Genomic DNA, 12,172 nt, shown 5'->3' with positions numbered 1-12,172 from the left:
TTCTTTTAGGGAAATCCAGTGAAGAAGGAGGAGATTTTTGTTGCAGTAAAAACATGCAAGAAATTTCATGGTGACAGAAGTATGTTTTGGGTTATTCATTTTTATTGAACTTTAATAAAAGTCCAAATTGCCTTTAAAAAAAAAAACTAGAAATCGGTTATAAACTCAAGAAAGAGATAATGACAGATACATTACTGAAGTGCAAGCACTTACTTAGTCAGTATTCTTCATTGTACCCCTTCAGTCTCCAAGATCAGTCACACAAATAATTCTGTATTGCAGTGTGAGTGGTCACAGCCTTTCTAAGGACCGATTAGAGCAGTATTTTAAATTGGAACTGGAAAAGCTCAGCTGTGGCAACTGAGGAGACAGTAAGTGGATAACAGTCCATTTTACAAAACAGCGTCCTGTGATGTCCATGCAGTCTCTGAGCTGTGGGAAAAATACCAGAGGGAATTTCGGAGTAACAGCATGCCAAAAAGAGTGTTTTCCTGAAGGCTGTTCCTTCTTTTTATATTTATTCAAATGCACATATTAGAACTTCAAGGATATGTACTTGCTCATGCATAGATATACTGGAGAAAAGGAAAAAGGTGCCTTACAAGCAGTGGTTCCTCCTTAAGGAAATCTTGCATGCAGATGAGTGTTGTTTTTATTCAAATTTTTGGTGTCATTACAGAATTCTACTATGTTATGGTGATAATATTAACAAAAAAGCCTATCCTAAATATAAATACATAATTTATCTCTTTTTTTTTCACCGTATTTCAAGCAGCACTGACCTGAAATTGAGAATTAGACAGCCTTTTGCATTTTCTAATTTTAGCACATATTTTAATTTTTGTCCATGAAAAGACTCTCAGTTTTCACCAAGAGTGTGATATTTATATAGGAGAGATTCCTAAACCAGCTATCATTTTTGTGGGATTGGAGCTATGGGAGTTCATTTATATAATTTATGTGATAACATGATATTTACAAATTATATTTTAAATGGGAACATATTTTCCAAATAAAAGAATATTATAATTTGGGATCAAAGCACTGCCTAAGACACTGACATCAATTCAAATCTGGTTATAATCAACAATATCTTACAAGTACATTTGTTGACGAACTCGGGTTTGGCTGCTTGCTGCTCAAAAGCTAATGAATTCGAGAGGCAAGTGTCAGTGGGAAGGAAAGATGCTTTGGTCAGAAAAGCTGGCAATCTGGGGAGAAGGTGGACTCCTGTGGACCATCTCTGAAGAGTCTGCTCGGCCATGGCAATTTTTAAAAGGAACATGGGAGGGAAGAATCTCAGTGGATCACCAAGGCAGGAGGTTGGGGTCTGCATCCTTCTCCACTGCCCGCAGACTGCCGGACTCTTCAGTTGTTATCTTGCCCATGTGATCTGCCTGCAGGATTGCTCAGGGGCTGGTGGGGCTAGAGAGCTAATCGTTCTTTAACTGCTTACTTTTTCATTCTTATTTCTTTTTATCTAGGAAAATCAGCAGGTTAGGGCATAGCATGCATTCAGGAGAGCATAAGTCAGGGGTTAGTTTCAGTTGCTTAGTGATCTCATTCCTATACTTAGGTTAAGGTTAGAGCAGGACAGAAATGGGCAAACAGGAAAGGGTCAAAAGAGCTGCTTTCACATTTATTACAAAGCTTCACGGTTACCTGAAATAGACACAATAAGTTCTAAGTCCTGTTAAATCAGCCTAAAGAAATAACACGCATTCATTATATAAGGAGTCCTAAAATACTATTAAAATGAATATAGCACTTAAAATGTTCATTTATCATGAGTTTAACCTGGATTTAATATCTCTTTTTTTCATAATCTGGAAGTGCTCTGTGGGATGATTTCTGGTATCTTTCACAAAAAAGTATCAAGGGAAATGAACTAGGCTGCTTTTTTTTAAAACACAGCAAGCAGAAGTGCTCAAATGATTCACCTGATCTTGAAGCTGCACCTGGAACGTGATGTTGATGTTAAGAATGAGACAGTAAAGCAGTAAAACTGGGGACCTTCCCTGTTGTAGTTTTCATATTCCACAGAAATGAAAAAAGTTTGCTAATTTTAATTGAGTCATTTTGAATAATCTAGCTTACTGCTTTCTTATTTTGCATAAGGTTGAGATGATCCTTTCAGATACCTATTAAATGCTTTTATATTTGAATTCTGAGTCAAAGGTCTTTAAAAATGACAAAATCTTATAGGCCTTTTAGGAGAATTCAAACCAGACCTCCCAGAGCCAGACTCATTGACTTGCTGCTGTTAATTTGGACCTGCAGTCACTGAAGCCTGAGACCTACAGGGTGTCTTAAGGATTTCACAGCTGACTTTCTGTGGCAGGCCATCTTTAAACTTGGACCTGTTTGAAAAGATGCTCTAAGACAGCAGGGTTTTAGAGTCTTTGATGTCCATTTTTCTGGGTGGAAGTGAAACCTGCCAGGCTAGTGGGCTCTGTCCCTCCTTTTGGAAGTTTAGTCCAGCCACCCATTGGCCCAAAGAATTATCCAGTAATCATATTAATTTCAGTGGCAACAGCTTCTAGCCGCTCATCTTTTTTTCCATTTTCTGGTGTGTTTTTCACATATATTATATCATCTGGTTTCATGTTGGCAGTTCCTTGTGACGTGGTAACTAACTATTATTACTCACTCGATGTTGTAGGCAAAGCTGACCATGGACAACACGCTGGCCCAGCTTCTCATAGGCTGAGTAGGGGAGCTGGGGCTCCAGTTTTGGGGCTCCAAATCCCCAGTTCTTTCCACCACAGCGGAGCCATACTGTAAACTCTTTGGATGCATTACAAACCTAATGATAGTCATGTTGAAGCTCTGCTACGTTCAAGGTCAGTTGTGACTTGGTCAGAAGCCATGGCAGAGGCTTTTTATTTTCAGTAGTGGTGAAGGTAGCCAGGAACTGAAGTCCACGGATGATCTGAAGTATATATTGAGCTGGGAATCCAGATTGCCACCCTATCCAGGCGTATTACTGCTGCAGTCAAGCCAAATACACGGACTGGGTGTTTTCTGTTTCTTTCCATGTGCACTCTGGTAGAAACACTTGAAGTTACAAAAGCCAGATGACAATGAGGGAAAAAATAAACACAGACAAGACTGTTTATCTCTGAGAAACTGGGAGTCGGCTACACGGCAGTGACTTACCCGGAGGCAGGCTCTCCCGCGTGTGCGCTGCCCCGGGTTCTGAGCGTAAGCGGACGCTAGCCACGGCCCCACTCCTGGCTCCTCCAGGAACGAGGGGGAGTGATGGAACATGCTGTTCAGGGCTCTAGTCAAGGCAAGGGAAAATACACGCTGAACTCATTCTACATACTCTTTTAATAAAATAAAAGCCAAGTTCCAAAATTAGGAAAATTATTTTACATCTTGTACTTTTAAACGTTTACGTAACTGCTTGTGTCTTCATTCTGATTTAGATGAAATAAAGCATCTTAGGACAGAGTTAGCAAAAATATATCCTATCTTTTGCTCAAGAAAGAAATACACATTGACACCATCAAAACCGCAGCACTCGCTGAGATGCAAGCAGTTGGTAGGGTCTTAAAGACACTGAAGGTTATGACAGAAAGCGACGAATTGGATAATGTGTAAAGCTGTGTCTGAGCAAGGAAAATCTCTCTGGAGTTCTGATATTCATCTTGATCACTTCCTCTTGGGTTACATGTTTTCCCTTGTGTGATGTGAGCCATCAGAAAACGTTAGGAATTTTCTCTGCCTCATTTTGCAGGCGGTTCCCATATGTGGCAGCCACTTTTTGTCAAACGGTGGGATGGGAGATATTCCCCTCCTGCAGACTCCTTCTAATTAAAGGGGTTAAATTGCCATTTGCTCAGCCTTTAGTTCCTTTTCAGTTTCCTGAGCCCCTAAAAATACTTTATTCCTTTCAGGTTAAAAAAAAAGTTTGATATCTTTACTGCAGTGATCTTGTCTAGAAGATGCAAATCTGAACACACGTATTAAAAAGAGTGTCTGGTAGCTGTGTCCCCTTTATACCTTGTAAGAGGTGCTCACAAGCCTCTCTCACCCGTATGCTTATTGGAAACAGGAGGTTTGAATCAAATGCAGCCAGATGGAAGGCCACACCCCGTGCTGAATGCGTGAGCAGATAAATTATTAACATTAACATTGCTTTGTTCCGTTCGCCCTGGCTGCTGCACAGGTGAGGATGCTCCAGATTGCCCTGACATGCTGTGTTAGATCAGCCATGGGGGATGCGCTTCCATCTTACCTGCCTCGCACCTCTAGACCCAGGACTGCAAGCACACCCTTGGGGTGCTGTGGCCAACCCTCTCCTGAGAAGAGAGGAGAAACCACAGCTGTATTTTGTGGTCTTTGACTTTCATACCGAGACAAAAGGTCCATTTGTCCATTAAAAATAGCAGATTCCTTAAAATCAAAACAGTCATGTACACTGGATCATGTGGTGGTTTTTGTACAGGGTTCAAGTGTCAGTTCATTTTCATTTGTAATCAGAGTTTTGCAAGTAAATTCACTGGGAGTAAAAATGTATCTTCTGTGCCTCGTAGGGAGACACATCTCTTGCCTCCAGTCTGTAAAGCAAAAGGCAAGATTTATGTCATCTGAGCAGAGAGTTTTTTTAATAGTACAGTTTTTACTTTGCTCCAATTTTAAGTTATGGCAAACCTTGAAAGAAGCATTCGCTATTGTCTTATTATGTGGGAGAAAGTATGCTTCTCTTGATTGAAAATGAGATAACAGATCACAAAGCTATACTGAAATATTTTCTCAAAGTTTAATATCTTTAGGAATATAGTGCCTCAATATAATATAAAATATTTTATAAATAGAATGAATTCAATTTAGAATTCAAACAGTGGTAATAAAATAGACCAATATCTTAAAACTTTTAAGTAATTTTGAATCAACTGGTTGAAAATAAAGCCTTCACCTGCTGTCATAGAAGACTCAGCTTTAACTTTTAATTCTTTACAGCTGGTGGATACAACAAATGCACAGGCGTTACCATGATGAGGGGACGGATGGTACAAACTGATGCTTCTGGAGTTAGAGACTCATAACACGTTACTGTGGTTGGTTCATTTTTGAATGACTGGCAATGGTGGTACCAGTCTTGTACCAAAGAATGAATCACCAGTAAGAAGAAAACCTTCCCCAAATAGCCGTCAGCCTAGTGTTGGAATTCCTCCAGAGTCCGGTCCTCAGTCACTATTTATTGAGCACCTGCTACCTCCCAGGCACTGTGCTGGGTGCTGGGGACTGAGTCATAGAGTAATTCCTACCTTTAGTGAAATTTGTTTCATCTGTTTCAAATGAAAACTAGAAGCAAGTCGTTAGGTGTAGCAAAGAGCTAACTGACACTTGATTTTGATTTTTAACTTCATTCAAATCAGCGAATTGAGAAGAGAAGCCTGTGCTGTTTAATGACGCTCGTAGAGCAAACAGAAACTGAAGGCTTAAAGGCTGAGGAAAATGAAAGCAGAGTTTGCAGGACCCAGTGCTGGGGACCAAGGAAAATTCTTGACCTTTCCTCCCAGCTTCTTCCTGTTACACAGTGGGGGACGCTTTCCCAAGAGCGTGAACGCGTAGTGGTCGCAGGGAGCCTTGCCTGGGAAAGTCCTCCTGCTTATTACATGCAAAGCAGGTGCCACTGCAGGGCCAAGGTTAAGATTTCTGTTGTGCTGGAATGCCGAAGTAGAACAGAGTGAGGATTTTTTTTTCTCTTTTTCACCCCAGCAACCTGATCTGTTATGTCCATTCTGTCAGGGAGAAATCTTCTAATCTTCCTTTTTATGACTGCAGAAATATACTTTAATGTGTAAAAATAATATTTAGTGGCTTAAAATGGGTAATTTGTAGATTAGTATAGCAAACATGCAGAATTCATAAGTCTTTTTATTTTTTAAAAGCTGGTGAATTATGGACTATAAAGTAGTACACTTTTGATTGTTTTCATAAAAGGACTGGGAGTTTGACTCCAGATAACCGACTAGCATAGCTAGACACTTAAATTTGGCATTGCATGGATAGTTTTTGCATCTAATTTATTTTTATTTAGGTTGGTGGAAAAGGAAAAGTTAAATGATCTAATAAAGTCTTAAAATACTGACCTAAAGATTTGGTTCATCAGAGCTGAGATTCTTAAATCAACAGGGTATAAAATCTAGATATCTTTTCTGTTAAAACAATGGAAACCCTTTTTAAAATTTAGAGATGCACAGAAGAAAATAATGACTGGAATAGTTGGTCAAGTGAATTAATACCAAGTAGTGATCAGGCAGATTTCTGTATGTCAGGCATGGAGACACACCTACCTTTGAGCATCTCACCCTAAAATACAGAAAACCAGCAATTTGCTGCTGTTTGTGTTTATTGTATTAAAATAATTTATCTGTTCATGGTAGATCTTTAGAATCTGCAGTGGTTCTCAATCTTATTTCTTCCATATTTTTCCAAAGTCCACCATAGTAATGTCAGCATCACATGCAGTGCTTCTCCATCTAGGGTCGTGCCCTTTATAGGCTGGGTGGTCCTGTTAGAATCTCTGAGGGGAGATGTGTGTTGTTTGAAAAGCGCCCCACCCCCCATCCCACTGTGAGGGAGGCAAGTTTACATCTCAGCTAGAACCACACAGAATGTTCCAGTCCTTAGAAGTAATTACATTCCCTACTCCCCTAAAAAGTATTTTAAAAATCCATTTATAAATTGTGAATTATAAATGAAGGAGCCTATTGGGAAAAGAGAACAATTAGTTAAAATTAATTTAAACACAACAGTATCATGAGACTAGAAAACTGATCGCTCTCTGGACGCAGTGCGTCCAGCACTGGGAATGAGCAGTCTTGGTCCTGGGGTGTGTCTGAAAACGCCTCTAGAAGACAGTTTGACTCGTGTGCTGTCGGCGTTCCTCAGAGTAGAGCAAGCCTTGGGACCCTGGAAGAAGAACAAGCAACGGTTCCATCCTTTACAGGCGATAAGCCTGCTGCTTTGAGTTCCCAGCCTCCCAGACAACAGTGCGGTGACGGTCCCCTCCCTCATTTTTTCAGTCCCCATCGTGAAGCAGACTTGGGCGGGTCAGGCAGCTCTCATCGAATACTACAGCGATTATGCAGATGGCTCCATTCCTACGGTAGACCTGGGAGTTCCCAATACGGACAGAGGTCAGTCCTGCCTTTACTCCTCTTCTCCAAAGCTTCCCTTCTGTAAATGTTGTAAATTAGGATAAAATGAAGTGTTTATGAATACTGTAATTTTTGCTTCATACAGGTTTCTTTTCCTCCCTCGCATCTTCATCCAGGGATACGGACCGACTCCTGCAGTTTCAGAGCTGCTTTTAGTACTAACAGAGGTTTTGAGTTTTTAATTGGTCATGTTATGATTGACGTGCATGACAATTATGCATATGACAGTTATGGTAGAGTTTAATAATATATTTTTGGTACCTTCATAATTCATTGTGGCCATAATGGGGTGTTCAAAGTTAATTTATCATCTTCCCCTACAAAGCATCTCTTCATTTAATTGTAGCAGTTTATCCAGCCAGGACTGTTACCCAGCTGCCGTGTGCCAGCCACTGTTAGACACTGAGGCAAAAAGGAATGAAGCTGACAGTTTCTGTCCTCCTGGAGCTTATGGTCTGTGACAGTCTGGGGCACATCTTGTTTGTACTTCTCAGGAGCATTTAACCACGTTCTACACTGTATACATGCAGTAAAAGCTCACCTACATGTATGTCCATATATTAATATTTTAATTAGTAAATTGTTGGAAGTACACCTGCTTTTCTCTTCAGATTGCAGGCTTTCTAATTAGAAACGTTCTTTATTTCAAAAAACAGGAGTAGAAATTTGACTATTTCATCTTCAGATGCTCTTTGTTCATCTTAATTTTTATCCTGTGTTCCTGCCACATTTTTTTCTTTAGTTTTCTGGTTCCCTCAAACCCTTTCATGAATGAAAAAAATAAAAGTATTAAGTTGATTATCTTGTTCTACAGAGTAATTTGTCTTGAGTAGTTTATGGTAGTGTCACCCAGAACGCCTTGACTGATAAAGTACAACGTAGAATCAGGTGTGTCAGTGCTGTAATTATCTGTAATCCCGACAAGGTTAGTAAATGTATTGCTGAGTCTGTCTGTTGCTGTCTGTTTTAGAAAAAGGATTTAGACTGAATTTTCTTTTGTTCTTTTTTTGTTTCTGTTAATCTTGCTTTTTAGACTTTAAGTTGACTATAATAATCATTTTTTCGTTGATGCATTCCTCATCTGATTTTAGTCTGACCTTATTATTTCTCATATTTATATTCTACTTTCTCCAAAGGTAATTTGAGATGGCTTTCAAGGATATATACCATAATGGTTAAAAGTACACACAGGGATCAAGAATACAGAAAATGAAGGTTAAATCGAGTGGTTTGTTCTCTGTTGTATAACCAAATACTTTGTTGAAATGAGGGGTTTATTCTTACTTACCAACTTAAGTTCTCTTCCCAAGCGTTTTATTGTTATCCTGGCCCCAGCATTTTCCATTAAAGCATCGATATCTGTTGGCGTCTAAGGGGCTGTGACTCTGTCTTAGGTAGCATGTATCTTTAATGCATATCCTAGAACTGGCCGCCATATCTGGCATATTAGAAACTTAATAGCAAATATTTGTAAAATAAATAAGTGAAGGTATAGTACTACATTTTGGTACCATTGTTTCATTTGAGTTTCTACTGTTTCCTTCAGGATACAGTAAATCTGAGGAGAGATGTCAAGCACCTGTAATTTCTGTGAGGCTTACAGCTCTCTTGTTTGTCTGGAGGGAAGATATTAGTCCCACTTGTGCTTGACCTTGTGTAAGTCCCCTCACCTCCTAGGTCTTCAGTCCCTTGTGTGTGAAATGAATCACTTTGACTTTGTGATCTCTAAAGTTCCCACTGGTTCACTATGCCTATGGAAATTAGAAAAGGCTTATTTTTCACATTTCAAATTCTTAAGGTGTATGTCAGCATTTAAGCTTTTACTTGTCACATTTTAAAACTTTTAAGTTTTAAATATATATGATTTATATATATTTTAAGAAAGATAATAAATTTTAAGTTTCTTTTCATCTTTCCTAGGTCATTGTGGAAAGACATTTGCCATTTTGGAAAGGTTTCTGAATCACAGCCACGACAGAGTAGCCTGGTTAGTCATCCTGGATGATGACACGCTGATAAGGTACGGAGTAGGTACGGAGTCTTTCTTGTCCTCGGGTGGCTTTAAATGCTACATAGATTCACAGTCAGAAACAATGATGGGTACTTATGCTTCTGGCCAAGATGGAGTAACAGGGACTGGATTTACCCTCCCATCTGAAACAACCCCCCAAAAGGATACAATGTATCAAATAGGTGTTTTTTGTTTTTTAAATACTGACATTAGGCAACAAGGTACAGTGATCATGAGACACAGGAAGCAAGTAGGGTGAGTCCTCTGACAGCCCCAGGTAACTGCCTTATGAGAGTTTCCACAGTCCTGCTCAGGGAGGGGAACCCAGGTGGAACCCAGCCGAACCCCTGAGCTGAAGTGATGAAGCTGAGAGTCTGGGGAGACCAAAGCCATTAGAGCTGCAGGGCAGAGCACGGGAAAGGAGAAGCTGCACAGAAAGAGCACTGGAGACTATGGAGACTCCCCTGAAGTATTCAGCAGAGTATGTGTGAGGAGATTCCCAGAGGCTGGGGAAAGAACCAACCCAGGTGACCAGAGGGAGTGGTGCCCAGCCCTCCCACAGGGCTGAATATGGTACCTGGTCCCACCAGCCTGCCCGGAAAACCCTTGATTCACAGTATTGGGTAGAGTTTATAGAAGGGTCTTACTTTAACAGTGAGAAATAGCTAACCCTAGACTAAGCACTGCTTTGGTCTTGCCTGACAAATAGTAAAGCAAGACCCCAAAAGACCGAACTGTTTCTAAGTCACTGGCCTGCATCCAAGAACAAAGCTCAAGAATATATACAGAAATACAAAACCATCCAGCACCCAACAAGGTAAAATTCACAGTATCTGTGGTTGAAATGGAGGAGGCCATGAAGTCTAACACAGGTATAACTGGAGTCCCTGATGGAAGCAACTCAATAGAACAGAAATAATATTTAAATTACCAGAAATAAAAGACAATCTTAATTTGTATATTGAAAGGGCCTAGCTGGTGCCGGGGAAAACTGGACTGAGATCATCAGCTTCTTCCCATATCCTAGTAATACAACTGGATTTTGATAATTAAGTCCTCCGAGTCTCTGAAGTAAGCTAAAGAGCATGAAAATTAGACGGGCGTCAGACTTCCCAAAATAACGCAAGAAGTGTGATAATGGTGGAGGAGTGTTTTCAACCAACTGAAAGAAACTGTGAGTCAGGGATTTTATATGCAGCTAAGATGTTCTTCCAGTATCAAGGCTGCAGACAAGGTTCTCAGTGCACATGAATACAGGGAACAGTGTACACGTGTCCTTCCTGAGGAATATATTAGGGAAAGAACTTCATGCAACTAAGATGAAATCTGGACAAAAGGACTGATGGTGAGCATTTCGTATGTTTAACTGTAGAACTAAAAGCAAAATGGGGGTGGGGGCATGGGTAAAGAACAGCGTGTAAATGTATGTTCTGACAAAGCAGAGAGCTTGCAACTTAAAAAAAAAGGAAGGAGAAGGGGACAGTAGAATGAGATCATGGTGAACTGTATGGGTAGCGGATGGAATTCAAAGGAGACTGTGTAGAACTGACAGGCCAAGTAATAAAATGTTAAATAAGGAAGAAGGCATAGTTGAGACATGAAAAGGTAAACAGAAGATAAATACCAGGAAAATAAAACTTTCTAATAGCAAAAATATTTTTAAGAAGCAGAAAAAGACTCACTAAGTAGATAAAGAAACACAGTAAATACAGTATAATACATATAATAATTCAAACAAAGTAATCTTAGTGTTGAAATCAAACATCATCAGTCATATCACTAGATGTGAGTGGGTTTAACTCACCTAATAAAAGAACAGACTTTTCAGATTGGCTCATAAAGCAAACCCCAACTCTGCTTTATATGAAAGACACATAAAACAGTCATTCCAAAAGTCTGACAATAAAGGCTGGGTAAGGTTTGCCAAGCTAGTGGGAACAATAAAGATAAAAAATTTAATTCCCAGCTCAAAAAACTAGGGAAAGAATCACAAAGTCAACTCAAAAAAGCACAAGGAAGAAAATAAGAATTAAGATAAAAGCAGAAATAATGATGTAGAGGTCAAAAAAGCAGAGATCAAACTAATGAACCAAAATTTTGGTTCCTTGAAAAAAAAAATTGTATTGAGTGATTCCTAGAAGATACCTGACAACCGCCAAGCGCACAAGAACATATTTAGTTTGCTTCCTTGTGTGTAAGAAAGAAGGGGAAATAAAACACTCCGTAGGCTTATCTTTACACAAAAGGACAGATAAGCCAGAAAATCCTGAAGTAGTTTCTACAGAGGGAGGAGGACAGGGTGGATGGAGGTGGGGGTATGTGACCCTTTTCTGAGTTTATCTCTTAGTTTAGTTATGACTTTGGGAAGCATGCTGATATTTTACCTGTTGAAAAATAAATCCAAGACAGAAGAAAAGTAAACTAGGATGATGAGAAAACTGAAACGGAAGAATATGTGTTCCAGATGAAAACACAATCACACTAAAGGGCAAATAAAACTAATGCAAGTGCTGCTGAGGACAGGACTTAGAGACACCGTCAGGCAGGGGCGGGGCGAGGCGAGGAGTGTCCGCCCCCAGGTGTGCAGCCGGTCTGGTTTCTGGGGCGGGGCGGGGCGGGGCGGGCAGTCAGTCCTGAAGGGCTGTGAGGGACACTGTAGGCCTGAGTAAATGAGTAAGTGGTAGTGGTGTCAGTAGCCAAGGTGCTGTCTGTGGAAGGATTTGGAACAAGCTGGTCAAGGAAGAGCCCCGCGGGAGGGCTGGAAGACTGAAATGGAGAAATCTGCCAGAATTCCTGATTTCCGTTAGACTCATGATTCCTGAAAAGTGTGTGTGTGTGTGTACGTGCGTGCATGCGTGCACGTGTGCACTTGCACACATACATCTTTCTAGTTCTTTCCCCCAGAGAAGAGTAGAATCGAAGACATCCCAGAAGCACCGAGCAGCAGTGACCAGAACTAATAGTGCAATTTCCACCACTAAAAGGA

General features: G+C 40.2%; 1 protein-coding gene across 1 annotated transcript in view; it reads left to right on the top strand.

Moving 5' to 3' along the window:
* B3GLCT (beta 3-glucosyltransferase) overlaps nucleotides 1-12,172 on the top strand; it is an 83,651-nt gene that overhangs the window by 52,108 nt on the left and 19,371 nt on the right. Inside the window, exons 10-12 of the mRNA XM_032496341.1 lie at nucleotides 10-79; nucleotides 7,041-7,154; nucleotides 9,096-9,195. Coding sequence (XP_032352232.1) covers nucleotides 10-79; nucleotides 7,041-7,154; nucleotides 9,096-9,195 — 284 coding nt within the window. The remainder of the gene's footprint in view (nucleotides 1-9; nucleotides 80-7,040; nucleotides 7,155-9,095; nucleotides 9,196-12,172) is intronic.

The sequence above is a fragment of the Camelus ferus genome, chromosome 14 (genome assembly GCF_009834535.1).
Source record: "Camelus ferus isolate YT-003-E chromosome 14, BCGSAC_Cfer_1.0, whole genome shotgun sequence".
In the NCBI taxonomy this organism is placed as follows: domain Eukaryota; kingdom Metazoa; phylum Chordata; class Mammalia; order Artiodactyla; family Camelidae; genus Camelus; species Camelus ferus.
This window is presented reverse-complemented; position numbering and strand designations above follow the sequence as displayed.